Source organism: Rhodnius prolixus, unplaced genomic scaffold, assembly GCF_049639745.1.
Source record: "Rhodnius prolixus isolate KJV_2025 unplaced genomic scaffold, Rpr scaffold_4, whole genome shotgun sequence".
NCBI classification, from domain to species: Eukaryota; Metazoa; Arthropoda; class Insecta; order Hemiptera; family Reduviidae; genus Rhodnius; species Rhodnius prolixus.
In genome coordinates this window covers 32211291-32227192 of record NW_027411614.1, presented here as the reverse complement: position 1 = coordinate 32227192, position 15902 = coordinate 32211291, and the positions used below count along the sequence as shown (strand labels likewise).

The 15902-nt window shown below is 29.3% G+C and overlaps 1 protein-coding gene across 4 annotated transcripts in view; it reads left to right on the top strand.

Moving 5' to 3' along the window:
* Cbp53E (Calbindin 53E) overlaps positions 1 to 15476 on the top strand; it is a 62326-nt gene extending 46850 nt beyond the window's left edge. For 3 of the 4 annotated variants that reach the window (XM_074132253.1, XM_074132254.1, XM_074132250.1), the window contains exons 9-13: positions 3345 to 3390; positions 5842 to 5856; positions 6457 to 6513; positions 8155 to 8226; positions 9373 to 15476. In XM_074132253.1, the coding sequence (XP_073988354.1) occupies positions 3345 to 3390; positions 5842 to 5856; positions 6457 to 6513; positions 8155 to 8226; positions 9373 to 9525 (343 nt within the window). In that variant the 3' untranslated portion in view covers positions 9526 to 15476. The remainder of the gene's footprint in view (positions 1 to 3344; positions 3391 to 5841; positions 5857 to 6456; positions 6514 to 8154; positions 8227 to 9372) is intronic. The other variant, XM_074132251.1, reaches the window with a different exon arrangement.
* Positions 15477 to 15902: the final 426 nt, after the last annotated feature.

Genomic DNA, 15902 nt, shown 5'->3' with positions numbered 1-15902 from the left:
CATTCGTCACTTAGTCTATTTCTGGTATTTCATAAATAAAATTCTGTAGATTACCTCTAAACTTGAGTCTGAGTTTGGTTAAGTTACCTCTAAACTTTAAGACTACAAGAATTTTGTTATCTTTACAATTTGATATTTTGATTATACTTTAAATTGTCGTATTTTAAAATTTTAATATTCATACTAAACTCGAAAACACAGAGATAAAACCAGTGGAAACTTAATCTCTTCCATCAGTTTTAACCAGTTTAAACCAAAAGATTAAACGACATTCAGTAACAATTAAGAAGCACTCATCTGGGATGATAAAATTTTGTTGAATGGGAGGGTTACGGAATAAACGATCTGATTAACATTGTTTTAAAATCCGCTAGAGTCTAGATGGGATCTTGGAAAGAAATACGAAGAAATCGTAGAGGTCCCAGATAGATCTTATGTGGATTCTCTGACCGAAACCATGACAACCGCATCAAGCATTAGTACCTGTCTGCATTTTCCTGAATTGGTGCTGTCCCAGATCTACTGTACCGAATAATAAAAGAGGAATAGAGACATTTTTCACGAGTTGACGCCAACATAAGCTTAGGGACGTTTAGAAAGTGGTGTAAAGCTAGCAAAAAAAATCAGTTATAATCGTCTCATCAATCAATAAAAGCCATTCTTTTTAAAAGTGAATCTTCCTCTTAATGCTGATAGCAATGGCTAGCGATTAAGCCTTGGGCAATCAGTTAAGATCATTAAAAAAAGCTGAACAGAAAAAAAAAGTTTCCTTGCTACTACCAGGAAAATTATGATTGTGAATTTAACTCAAATGGCAGAACTTACCTCTTTTGGGAACTGCTGGAACGTAAGTGTACATCTTTATTTCGGAATCCTCGATTTAGTGAAACGTTCCCATACTTACATTGAAATAGACAAGAACAGAAAATTCAAAATCGACGAAATTGAACTGAACTGCAAACAGCTCCGATATGGTACTAAGTATTATAATTCCTGTTAATAACTCATTACTTTCGGAGCCAGAGATTCAATATCTAGAGAAAGTCACGGTAATAATCCTTGCTAAATTAAAGAAAAAAATATCATTGACTGATAACTTACTATTACGTTGAACATTCATTAACAATAAAATTTTATTTAAAAAACAAACCTTTTTTATTTGGCAGTTTGATTTTTTTTGTTTTATAATAATTTTACAAAATTGGAATTATGTCTTTCTTTATTAGTTTCATGTATCTCTGTAAAAGGGTAGGACAGAACCGAAGTTAGTTAAAGCAACGTTGCAAACAAGCGATCAGTATGTCACCTGTCCCTAAAAGGTTATCAATGGAAATAGAATGGAAAAAACGAGAAACTGATAACAAAAATCTAATTTTAAAAGAGAGACTGAAGCAAACCTTGGACATATACACTGCATTTAGATCATTGAAAGAAATATGACAGTGTGTATGTAATAGATGAAATTGTATGTTGTGAATTTTATAAACTGGCTGTTAAGCAAAGGAATTGTTGTGACAACCGTAATTGGCTGCTTTTCTGTATCAGAAAAAGTGAAAAGATGTTCACTCCATTAACTCTGGGAACACACATAAATTTATACCACCTTTTCTAGACTTATTTTATGACTGACAACCAATTTATTTTATAGAATATTGGAATTAGAACTGATGCCATCACGGTTACTCCTGGTTTATAGATCTATTTGTTTTAATCGAAACCATTTCAGATATTTTCGAACATTTATTCATAAGGAAGGAATAACTCATTTTAACAGATTTTTCAAATTTGTCCTTATTTGTACAATTGTAATATTCAACAAATCTGGAGTGGAGAACATACGGATAGGTCATTGGTCATATCTTGGAAAATACCTTCAGAATGATGAGGGAAATCGGATAGCCATTAAAAATTGATGATTTCAGCTCTAGTCATTAATAAAAGAAGGGGATGTATCAAGAATTTCTGTTAAGACCAATAAAGAAATTAGAAAACTATTCAATGAGGTACGCCTTTTGTTTGTAAAGGACAACATATTGAGATGGCTGAAATATCTGCGCAGAATTAAATAACAAGAAGTTCTATGTTATTTGTGCATGGATATAAATTGGAAAGAGGCTACGGGATTAGCCGTGAATAAGATAGTGTGAAGCGTAGATATAAATTGGCCGACCTTTGAAGGCGCGGTAGGAAAACGCTGGCAAAAGGCAAGAATAGATTGGAGAACGATGGTGCGGCGAACCTTTAAGACCAATATAGTCTTTGGTGAGTAAGTATTGCAAACTTAACCACCTGTTCAACTTATTCACTTGTCTCCATTATTAAACATTATACAGTTTGATGTTGTTTACATTGCCGATTAGAATATTTGCTGACACTGTTCTAAAGATAGGAAACGAAAAAGCGTCTCAATTTTCGAGGCGATGCGACGTTTATTAGAAAACTGGGCGAATTCGTTTCGTTTAAAATAAAAAGAAGTGAAGTATCGTGGGTTTACCCCCTCACAGTGGGTGAATCCAAACTCTTTCGATTTTTTCTTCTTTTGGCCAGTTTTTTCCTGGAAAAAATATTAATTTATTCTTTTGAAATTTTTTTAATATAAAAGACATTATTTTCTTTGATTACACAAGTTCCCCTAGAAGAAAAACAAGCAGAGGAAAAATAGTATAAACTTTACTATGGTGTTCAGAGAGGAGTTATCAGGCTATTGACTGTTATCACGTTCATATTTTACCAACATTTTAAACATTTACGAACAATTACTTACCTACCTTGATTTTTTACATAACTCAATAACTCATTGGAAATGCACTGTTCCTCTTGATGGAAATATTCTTTAATATGGAGAAGGTCTTAGCTGAAAATAAGAGAGAGTTTAGGGATTCACACTCATAATCACTTAAATGTAATTTTTGTGATAGAATAGTTTCTTTTTGAAGGCGATAAGAAATTGATATGGAAACCGCTGGGTAAGTTAGGGTAGATTTAGGTTATTAGTTCATATGTTTACAAGCATTGGGTAGAACTTGAGGGAGATAGATTGTAGATGATAATAGTTGTCTTCTACATCTTTACATATGTGTTTAATCTGTTGGACCCTCAGCGAGGTTTTCCATCAGAAACGAGGGGGAAGATGTGCGTTTGATGAATGTTCCAATAACAATTTCTAGAAGGTAAGAATTTATGGTAGTCTGCTCTCTATCTTCTGGATTTAACAGTGTCGAATTGAAGGAACTAAATGAATAAAAAGGAACAGATAAAATAAAAGTCATTGCTAATAAAGAACTATCATAGATCAGTTGTCATATAATTTGTTTAAAAGATGACTCCTTTTTTTTCTTTTTTAGATTGCTTCCAGTAAAAGAAAATTTTTTGACTCGTCAGATATTCAAGGTAATATCATAACTGTTTGTAATGAACAATTGTGTCAGTTTAATAATTGAATTTAAATAATTATTAATAATAAAGTAATTTTTTAAATAACAATTAATAAAATAGTTTTTAAAAAAGAAATAGCACGCCATAATAAAATTTGCTCCCAAATTAAATATTATTTAATTAAAAAACAAAATTAAAGTATATTTTAACATAATATTATAATAGTAATACTTATTTGCACTCATTCTTCTATCCATGTGGCGTCTTTTCCTCTTAGTAGTTTCTTTTTCAGTTTTATTGTGAGCCTGTGTTTGTAAACAAAAGTATGATTTTTTTTTAAGGGTAAATTGTTTAATAAGTAGCTTTTCTCTAGTGGGTTTATGCAACAATAGTAAAAATAGATTTCTTCAGCTGATTCGAAAAGCATTATAACTCAAATACAGTTTTTGTTTACCTTAAAATCGAAATATTTTGATGATGACATTTGGGAAGTTATTAAGAAAACGTTACTCTAGCTGAAAATGTAGTTCTTTTCATTGAAAAGGAAGCCACCATCCACTTGTGACCCTGTCATTATCTTCTGGCTACCCAATACATTTTACTTGCAGATATTAAGGAAATACTGGTACCTGATGCATTTTCTTTTAACCTTAACTTAATCGGTGATAACAGCTACACATTAGTCCTAGTTTTCACATTGAACAAGGTAATAAATGCAGTAGAGAGCTATATGTCAGTATCACTCAGAACTCCACCAAATTTATTTTTCTCAAAAAATATTTGTAAATAAAGATGGCGCTTTTGGAGAATGATGTTCAACTGCTATTAGGTGCCATAGATGAAAGCAACTACTTTTCTATGTAGTTATGTAAAAAGTAGCTACATGCTTGTTTCTGTCTGGGGATCTCGTTGGATTTACAACGCCACGCTCATAGGCACTCAACTACGAGTATAACACCCGTCCCGCTTTATTTAAGAATTAGTAGCGTAATTGTTAACGTAAATTACCAAATCTCTTACGAAATTCTAACATGTCCTTTGCCGTATCTCTTATTTTGTCTTTATGACAAACGCTATTCTCAAAAAACTCTAGTATTTACTGCAGTGGCAAAAACTGTAGTATAAAAACTGGGAAATTAGCAGTCCCAGTCAATCGATTTTCTTAAAACTCTATTTAACAACTAATTTATCCTCTAATATTGTATAAATGGTAGGATCATATCATTTTAAATTAAAATTCCACTTTAAAGGATAGGCTATCCCCTCTTCCCTTAAAGGTGTATTAAAATTAATTTTTCTCTGAAACTTATCATATTTAAGTTCCATTATCCGTAAGTACGTACTCAATATGAGATTAATAAAATTAACTTGAGTCATTTTCAATAAAATATCGAAGAGTTTAAAAACAAAAGAGAAAACTACCTAATAAAACCCCTCTCCTAATATCGGATAATGACCCAAAACTTTAGTGGATTAGGTTGCAGGTGTAACACGTCTTGTGTACAACCGAACGTACTGCAACTTTAATAATGTTTTGTAACTCCCTCATACATGCCACGTCTTTAATCATTCCCCGTAAATTATGTTGATGGTGATAAACACGTGCTACAGTAATTTTTTCAGCTGTTAGTTCCTTAATTTTTGTTGACATTAGTGTAACATTTCCCTGGTACGTCGTTTTGTAGCATTAGTGGTAAACATTACCGCACACACAACTTAATGGTATTTTTTCTTTTAATTCTTACAAAAAGAACATCTACAATCATTTTTACTATCTTACCGTATTGCCTTGGGTTATTACTGATTTCTAAGGAGTTCTGGAGTAAAATGTATTCAGTAGTACGTTAAAACTAAAATATCTCACTTATTCCAAAAGATCACTGTAAATTTTGCCCAATGAAAATGCTTGGACTTTGAATTGAATCAAGTAATACGACTTGTATTTATTTAGATAAATATAGACTTTATATTTGAGACATATTGAGATGAGACTTTAAAATATTGTGGTACCATAGTATTAAATAAGTCCATTATTTGTGTGGTGATTTCAATGCACTGTAACTATTCCGATATCGTGCTTGGGATAAGGCTCATCAAGTACAATAATATAATTAGGGTATTTTGGGAAATAATGTTCGCTTATACAACAGAACAAATACCCAAAATTTGCTTAACTTTTTATGAATTTGCTTCCTTACTTTTTCGTTCGGCAAACAGCTCAATGCGAGAAACAAACATGAGAAAAGAATATATTATTATAACACCCTTAGTTCTGAACATTCTTAACAGAAGAATATTATATCAAAGTTATTTCAATGCAAACTAGTTAAATGTATAAACTTTGTATCGGTTAAAATGTATTTATAATTTTACACAAGGCTCACAATAAAGCAAAACATCAACAAGAAAAAAATGCACAAATTTTACTATTCCACTGCACTTATTTCTTTCTCTTCTTCATTCTAGGAATTAACAACAGAAGTAAGTAAACAACACAATTAGCAAACATATAGATTCATAGTTGCTTAGAAAAACAGCAATGAGACATAGCAATGAAAAGCTAACTACAGTTCTTTAATATGATTTTTTTTCTCAGTTTTTTTATTTGAATTGTTTTATTATTTTTAAAGTGTTTGGACTTAAGCACTATTAAAACAGAATTACATTTGAATAACTTACTAATTATTTATTTATTTATTAACAAGAAATAAAACCGCCGCTTTGAAAGCTAAAGCTAAAAAAAATTGCTTGGAAGTAACGTTTACATGACTTAATAAAATATAAATATGTATATAGACAACTACAAAAAATAAAACAAAAATAATAATAATAATTAAAATAATTTTTGGAAGTGTACATATTAAAGAAAATCTACTTCAGAACAAAAGTACATAATAAGAAGTCTTCCTAACCATGGAAACTCATATTCGTGCTTGAAAAACGTAATGCTCTCTTTACTCTGATGCATGATTTATACAATCATTATGGTGCATGATGTTATAAGCATTATTAAAGCATGCTAACAGAAATTTAAAAATAATAATAATTTCAAAATAATTTTCAATATATCTGATATTACAGGGAGCTACAAAGTTGACCAAAGATGATATTGAAAAAGTATTTTCACTCTATGACAGGGTAGGTGCGAAATTATCTCTACAATTAAATTTAAGGTTTGACAGAAACGAACATTAGATTATTTATGTGATGTCAGTGTGGACCTATTAGCCATTCCTCAGTAGATGTTAGTTGTGTGAGGTAAAGTTGATGGTTGGTTGGAAAAATAATTTTGCTATATGGATAATAATTTATTATTTAACCGGATATAATTAAAATTTAATAAAATACTTCTAAATGTTATCCTTAAAGAGTAGATAGTACAAAAGAACTAGTTAAATAAATAATAAAACAAGTTACCAAAATAAGCGCTTAAACTTCTAATTTTTTTTTTTTTTTTTTTTAATGATTTAAGGCGCGTCAACATCCAAGGTTATTAGCGCCCGGAGCTTTTTCCAGTGCACTGCCGGCCTCCGGACAGTGTTCTCTCGTTACAGACAACACTGTCCATCACCGGACAGTGAGCTGTAAGAAGCTCCTAGGAAGAGAAAATCTAAGGGTCAGCTGCTGGATTCGAACCCGGGACCTCCGCGTGGGAGTCCAGTATGCTAACCTCATAGCTAATCCCTTCCCTCTTAAACTTCTAATATTTTTAATCTACATGCTTATCAAAAATATCTCTCGACAGTTTCTAAATATCACTGCTGTTCCTAAAAAAAAACATACAATTCTGTAAATATTAACAGTATGTTAAATGATTTTATTGGTTTTGTATATCTTGTAGAGAACTGTAAAATGAAGTTTCTTCTGATATTCTAAAAGAGATAGTCAAAAAACCTCTCGAAAGCTCAAAAAATAGCCGCATGATAAATAAAAAAGTATACACTGTTTTATATAAAAGTTGACTGAAAATAAAGATTATTATAAGGTTTCAATAATATAGAGAGAATAACAGTAAACGTTCAGCGAATATTGTTTGACGATAAGAACAGATTTTTATGAATAATATTTGTTACATTCCATTACTTACTTAAATGAATAGTCTGAGAATAAATTTTATATATACATATATAAAAAATAAATGTATATTTCTTAAATTAAACATGATTACTTTTTTATTTGTGGGTTCTAGATTTCACATTATGAAATGAATATTCATTCACTTAATTTTACTTTAGAATTTTTTTATTTTATTAATTTTTATAAATCCTTTTAATCCTGAAGCAGTTTTATAACTGTAATGTTTTAAGTATTCGTAACTAAGGTTTTTTGGTCTCATTTCTGAAAATGGGAGGCCGTAACGTTGTGGGTAAATAAATGTTCAGTAAAATAAAATAGGAGTTAGTAAATATGGTTTTTATTAAAAACTTCTGAATATCATCATATATTATAGAACTATATTATTTTTAAACAGTTACAAGTTAGTGATCCTGGACATAGTTAATTAAAGCGGCCTTGCCCTTTCATATTGAATAAAATTTGAAGTCTACAGAGAGAACCGATTTTATAGAAAAAATTAAGAGTTATAAAATTAATAATTTTATTTATTAATGTGTGTATGTGTTTTGACTAAGCATTCTCTGAAAGCTGGAAAAAATCTTAATTTTTGACATTCTTGACTATGTTTGGTGCAAACTTTCTATCACATTATGCCTGCTTGAAAACACATTATACAATATTACATTTATTGTTATTCATATTATTATAATATTTTTTTTTTAGGATAACAATGGAACGATTGAAAATGAAGAATTGAGGGGATTTTTGAAGGATTTACTAGAACTGGTGAAAAAGGTAATATAAATATCTTCAATTTTATTTTTAAGTTCCATAGTAATAAGTGGGAGCCTTGATCCAGTAGCTTTTTGCTGATTGCTAAAAAGTGATTTATGTACATTCGTATGGTTTGTCTATTCAAGTGTGTTCTTCATAACTCAAAAACAGAAAACTGTAGAAAGTTCAAACTTGAGAATTCTTTTATTGCCAAAACTTAGTCAAAATAAGCAAATGAGAGGAGCAACCCAACTGATTTGGCAAGAATCTCGAAAATGGCTCGCAACTATTTTTTTTTTCGATTTTTATTTATATAATTACATTTATTCGATAATTTTTGGTCATTCCACAAGTAATTGGTAGTTATTTAAAACGCATTGGACTGTTCATACTTCTCTTCCCTCGTTACATCTCATGAATCATTCGTTTAAAGAAACATGAAAATATAAATAATTCAAGTAAGAATTTAAATTGCCCTTTTCATTTTTAAAACTACATGTTAATTTTGTTTACCAAAAATTGGTTGAGAAAACTCATCTGTTAAAAATAAGAAAACAGTGAATTGGTTCACTTTAATTATTAATTCAATCTTCAAAAATAATTAATGAAGTTTTTGAAAATGGCTTCATTAAATTGCACATATGTATAACACTGAAGTAAGCAGCTATCCTCTTGTTACTAATTCTGATTTTCAAGAAGATAATTTTGAAGATTCCATTACGAGAGTCAAGTGAGTGTTCACATCAGATTTTGAATTTTTCTTTTTATTTTTTCAATTTTCAATCTAAATTAGGCAGAGAAGTTTCATAAAGTTTTCACCTATAATTCGGATTAGGCTCAGTTTTTCTTATTAGGTGTAGTAGACAAGTATTTATGGCCCTACAATTAGACAACTTGCTCGAGTCTTCTCAGTGCAATCTTGAGCGTGCTCTCAGACAGCATTCTCCCTTAAAATCAACTCACGATCACCCTGCAGTGGGCTGTATAGGTTCGTCGGGAAAGAAAATCTAATGGCAGTATTTTTCCACTCGAACCGGGCCTTCGGCTTGCGAGTCTATGTGCTTGAACCCTTCTCTTCTCCACATGAATATGATATTCTAATGAGTTTATAATTTTTAAATTGCTTATTAAAAAATATTTATCGTTTCTAATGTTTTCATAATGAAGGACTATGATGCTCAAGATTTGGCTGAATTTGAAGAAACTATTCTTAGAGGAGTTGATTATAATCAAGACGGAAAGATAAATCGAAAAGAATTAACAATGATATTACTTGCATTGGCCAAACATACGCAAGAAGAAGATTTAGTACCATGTTAATTACAACAAAAAAAAAATTATATAGATAATATTAATACAGTTTTGACTCAAAAATTGTAGGCTGGCTAAAGTGCCGACAAATTTTAGAATAGAAAACAATATTAAACTTTAAAAAAACGTTGTACGCTGTTGGTGTGCACTAAAATAAATTATACAATATTTTGTTACAATAGTTGCCCAAAACCTGCATATTTAAATTTTGGAATCTTGATTACACGATCATTTTAATCATTCTCTATGTAACTTTATACTTGTGATTCATCATGAACATCTGAAGCTCAATTTTTATATAGTAGCGTGAAAAATTATCCGCTGTTAGAGAAATCAAAACAGAAGACATTTTTTCGTTTTATTTGGGCCTAATTAATTGTTAGGTATTCCTATTACTTTCGTTAAAAAAAAAATAATTGGAAAACCCAAAAGAAAAAGTGCACCTGCCGGCGTACTATTTAGAATTAAGTAGCTTTAGAGAGGTTGTGAACTATAAGAAGGTGATTGCTTCGTGGGGAAATTAGTATTTGGTTACAAATTATAAAAAATAATTTATTTTTGGAAAACAAAATATTCTTATTAATTATTGTTAGAGTTTATTTTTTTTAAATATCGCAATGGGAGAGAAAAGAAGTTTAAGTTTGAATACATCGAGAGCGCAAGTGAAGTGAAACTGAAAGATGTTAGAATTTAAATGTTCCAATACTGTTATTCAACCAGCAATCTCATTATCCTAAAGATTAAGAGTGTAACTTCTTTTCCTTTTGTTAAAAAGCAGTATAAATAATTCTTTTATAGAAATATATAAGTAATTTTAGATCTTTTCTCATAAGGATGTTTTGTCTTTCTGAATTTGTTAAAAACACATATCATTCAGGCATTTTCGAATCATGCATTTTTTTTGTAAAAAAAAAAATATATATATAATATATATCATATATTTCTTTAATTTACATAAATTGACATATCTTTTGGGAAATTCTAACGATTTTGGTGTGGATAATTTGGTGTTGGAGAATCAACGAAGTGTTTGTACAAAATATTTTACCAAGGTAGAAAAAATATTTAAGAAACCTGATGTTCTTCAAGAAATGTTTCCTAAAATTAATTAATTTAAGAAATAAATGCATTAAATATTAGTGTATTAAATAAATTTAAACGCATACCTATTTTGTTTAATAAATTTAATTTAAGAACTACTCAGACTTGATAAATTAATTACGAGTGTTAATTTATATTTCTTGTCACTTTTATTGAATATAATGTATACATTTAATTTTATTTAAGTAAAAATTATACCGACGAGAATTAAAAGTTCTTTTAAACCATTTTGAAACAGGAGCATAACAATTAAATATAATGTAATTTTTAGAAAAATGCCTATTACTAATGTCCCCACTCAATGATTAATATTTAAAACACCTCTAATCAATTGTGTTAAATAATATATGTGATGTATCTGTGTTTTTGTATTAATTACAGTCTGATTTGTATATTATGAGAATTTAAGAACAAAAAAGTTAGAATAGCATTTAATGTATCTCACCACAGTAGTAATAATAATAATAATAATAAGATTGACCGGGATTTAGGTAAGTTAAGGTTGAGTTGAATGATGGCGTTAAGGATAGCAAGTAGATAGGCGAAGAAAATAACTGTAATTTTTTGGAGATAAAGATCGAAAATTAGATACAATAATTACTTTGTCTAAATCAATACTTCTGTAACTTGTTTGTGCGAAACCTTAATTTTATTTTCTTTCTTTTAACGAATATTGACAGAGTTTCATGAAAGGCATCATTTTTGTCTATTTCTCAAAGAAATAAAATTTTGTATCTCAAAATCTGAATCTCTCTGAAAAATGTGAGTAGGTCCGCAATGCTGGATATCAGATTTTCTCCATCGTAGCACACATGTTTTTATCCCTAACCGGGTTCGCACTTTTATCCACCAATAGAGGTTGAGTCTTCAGTTTTGTGTAGAAAATTTTACTTCAACGTTGTTTTCGTATCACTCTACACTTGCTGACTGTAAGTTGGAAACATAGTTGAAGTCAAATTCTCTAAACCAAACTTCAAATTAATCAACCTCTGATAATGGTTATAAGTCCGAAACCAGTGAAGGATACAAAAGACATGCGAGCCACGACGAATAAAAGCAGCGATGCAATCCAAAATTCTTTCATTGCAAAGGTTTGAATTTGAAAAACAGGTTTAATCATTTTTCATTTTAGATAAAGGGTTTTATGTTTTTTTAAAAACAAACATTTGGTTAACAAATTGAGTTTTCACCCAAAATGAAAATTGCTAGCGCGAAAGCAATATTCTGTCCAAAAAAAAAATCATGAGAGGCAGAAATGAGCTTTTTTTTACTAGTCGATAGAAATTTGGATCCAGTTCGATCCTTAACTTAAATTTTGTATGTGGGAATGTAAAGTAGTTACTCACTCTAAAGTGAAAAAAAATTGTTTTTTGCATTTTTTGTAAGGATGTGAAGGAATTATTTTCTTCTTTGAGTTATCGATATAAGCTATTAGTCATTTCCGTCTGTAGTTATGAAAACATCTCAGCTGACGGCTAATGCCCTTGGCAGGTATTTTATCCAGAATTTTTCAAAAATCTTTTGATTGCTTTTGAGGCTCCCATGTTTTGGACGCACTGATGTAACAGAAAAAAATTATGAAGAGAATGAAAATTTAACATGTACTTTGCTTTAATAAGATTGCAGAATATTCCTTTAGCAAGTTGTGTAACTATAAGGCTTAAACCAATACATAAGGGAACATTTACAGAATTACTGTGAATTTTATTAAACTAAAGCCCTTTCGTCTTTAAAAACTGCCACATTTTATATGTTATATATAATTAATTTGGATTTTGATACAATTGTAATAAAACATTTGAAATATTGTTGTGATTTTAGTTTTTCAATTGACACATTTTGATGTAGCACTGTGAAAATCTTTAAAGGTGCTTTTCTAAACGAGTAGAACATATTTCTAATTTTGTTTATGTCATTATTGCACTCTTTACTTTTTGTGTTTAAGATGTGAAGAAGCATTTCGGAAGCTATGCTTTATAGTGGAAGTATAAATAATAACAGATTAATTTTTTGGAAATAAATCAGCCTAAAATTATTTCTACTCCCCTAAATTTTTTAATTATGTGTACATTGAAGATATTTAATAAAGTTTGACGATGTTAACACAATATTTCTTTAAAAATTAACATTTATTAATACAGAAAATTTTAAAGCTTTTGAACTTAATACCAAAGCTATTGTGAGAGTGTGTACTTTATTCAGATGACTAATTTTAACACAACTAAAACAATAAAACAAGTAACTGTGGGTCTCAAGTTTCATTTTCTTATATTGTATTGCTAGCACTTTTAAATTTACTGTGCCCTTATTATTATTATTATTATTACGATTATTATTGTACATTTTAGGCTTTTAAGTTTAATTTTCAAGAGTTTAATTTTAGCTACAACCTTTCTACCGAATAAACCCGGTCTGCATCGTAGAATTGATTGTATTTTATATTTATACACACCATTCCGCTCAAATTAAAAAAAGAAGAAGTGATATTTAGTTACTTACTTGTAAATATAATGTATTGCTGTTCATTTATTTTATATAGTAGAACGACATGTTAGCCAAAATGAGATTTTATCATGGTTGGATTGCAAGAATGGATTGGTTAGTCTTAATCTAATTTAATAATTATTCAAATATCCTCTAAATAATATAGCCAGGAGGATAATCTAAGTATTGATCACTTTGGTGGTATGCAGTTAACAGATTATCCCTTTAATTTTTGATTTTTTTCTTAGTGTGTGCAGTCAAGTAAGTTTATTAAATATTTAACTATTAATTCTTATGGTTTGCCTATTAGCACAATATTATTTTTACTTTAAAGTGACTAAAGTTAATTTTCATGATTTTTACATTGTACTTTTCTTAAAATGTTTATACAAATTCTTTTTCTATTTATTGTCAATTATTGTAAACCTTGTTTGTAAACAGAAGTTAAGGCTACTAAGCTTTGTACCCTCTTAGAGTTTAACAAGGTATGGATCTACATATCTATTCTCTCTAATGTGATTTATTGGATTTTTCCATTGTTAGAGACGTCTTAAAACTTTGGGGATAGGAGTATATATCGATATACAGAATACGTATGTGATTGATTGTGTATGTATCTCAAATTTTGCCAAAAGTACACTGGACTAAAAGGAGTTCTATGCCTGTCCCATGAAATTTAAAGCCAGTTAAAGCTTAAGCCGTCAAAGTAGTTGTCAGACTTAAGCAGTAATTACTACCTGTTTTTAACTCTTAAAAACACTAGTATCCAAAGCGAGCATTGTGAAGAGGAAATTGAATTTAGATTCTAAAATTTAATCATCTAGTTGGTCGTAACGTATGTTTCAGTTTATCATTATTTATTTAAGTTTGATCTAATTTATTTATATAGGGAATGTGGATTGTAAGGAATGTGGATATGGAACAGATTCGAGATAAGTAAAGTTACCTAATAGTTATACAATATTAAGTAAAAAATTTTTAAACGTATTGAAACATTTTTTCAAATAAAAATAAAGTCGCGCTCGATTCGCCACTGCGGCATACTGTTCCTCGCTTGTTATTCACTGTTTATTTTTCGCATATTACTTTGGGAATATGAGTTCCACTTCCTTGGAGAATGCGCGCACCACGATCGCAAACAAATCCTAATTTTTGGCGCCTGTAATCTGGAGCCGAACTGGGGGTCGAAGTCTACACTTTCTTCTTCCATGCACACTTAACGATACATGGCTGATGTGAGCTGTTTTCTATCGGAAGCCCAATGGGTCCAAATGTAGCTTAAGTACACATTTCTGCTCCTTAGGATGTCCCGTTTCTAAATTAGGGTTTATGGATCGGGTAGATTAGGGAAAAGAAAGTGTCTGATTCGTCAACCCCTAGGCTCTCACAGAGAGTGGAGGACAAGCTAATTCAAGTTGCAGTGAATATGTTCAAGATATTATCTTAAAAATATATACAAAACTCATTTATTATGAAATATAATAATCCAATTGTATCCAAGTTTGGTACAACTACAGCAAAAACTTATCCTCTTTCGATAACTTGGTTAGATTTCAATCATAAAAAAAGTAATATTGTTTCTTAGGAACGGTGTTTAGGAGGCACCATGCCGTTGCCAAGAAACCATATTATAATTTTGTAGTTAATATTTTTGTGATTCAAATGTAACTGAGTTATCTAAATTGCAACAAAAGTTTTTCTTTTTAAGTTGATCTATTTCAAATTTTCAGTAATTGTGAAAATACCAAATCTTACTTCATTTTCACTTAAAGTTGGATTTCTATTAAAAAAAAAAATTTTTTAATTGTTTTCTCAAATATCTCCCTTGAAAATCTTATTTTTAAATTCATGGAAAGAACAAAGTGAAATTCATCTAATCGCTTTGTAATCCAACCGTGTTGTTACATCAGTATTAATGTGTACTTTGTATTTCTTTTTATAACGAAAAGAAAATATAGAAGAATAAAAGAAAAACTAAATTGTAAGAATATTTTTATTAAATAATTTTTCTAATGTCTAATATTGTTATTTATGACTTAAATTTATAAACTACTAAATTTCTACTGAAATCAAAGGGAGATACGCAGCTCATAATAGAAAATTAAATTCTACATATCTTCAAAATGTTTGTTGATACATAAAATTATAGTACACACCTCTGTGTTATTTGTTGATTAATTAAATATAAAAATATATATTACATCTATTATGAAAATATTAAATAAAAAAAAAAGAAAAATATATGTGACACCACTATTAATAATAAATATAAGTTTAAGATACCTATGAAGATTAAACTTAATAAAGTGGAAGCTCTATAAAATTTGTATTAAATGTTGTTTCAATGTTTATTGTTAAATAAATGTTAACCATAATGACTATTTATTTTCATTGAGTTTAATTTCCAAAAAAAGAAAAAATAAGTTTAGTTTCTTTAACAATATTTTCAAATTTCCACCTTATATTTTAAAGCAATTAATGGATACTTTAAAGTATCAGATTATATCAGTTTGCAACTATATATGAGTATTTTCTACCTTATAGTATTGCAACTTAATATCTATACAAATACTTCCTTAGAGTTGGTTAAAAAAATACGTATATTCTTATATATAAGTAGTGCAGAATTGTGCTAAATATTTACAGTTAGGCCAAGAAGAATCAATTTTCCCTTTTAGGGATAATTATATCTCCAGAATAGATGGTCAAAAATTTCAACATCAAATATTTTATAAACAAATGCATCTATAAAGTTCATATGTGACACAAATGTAGACACTAGATTTGTCTACAATAGTGGT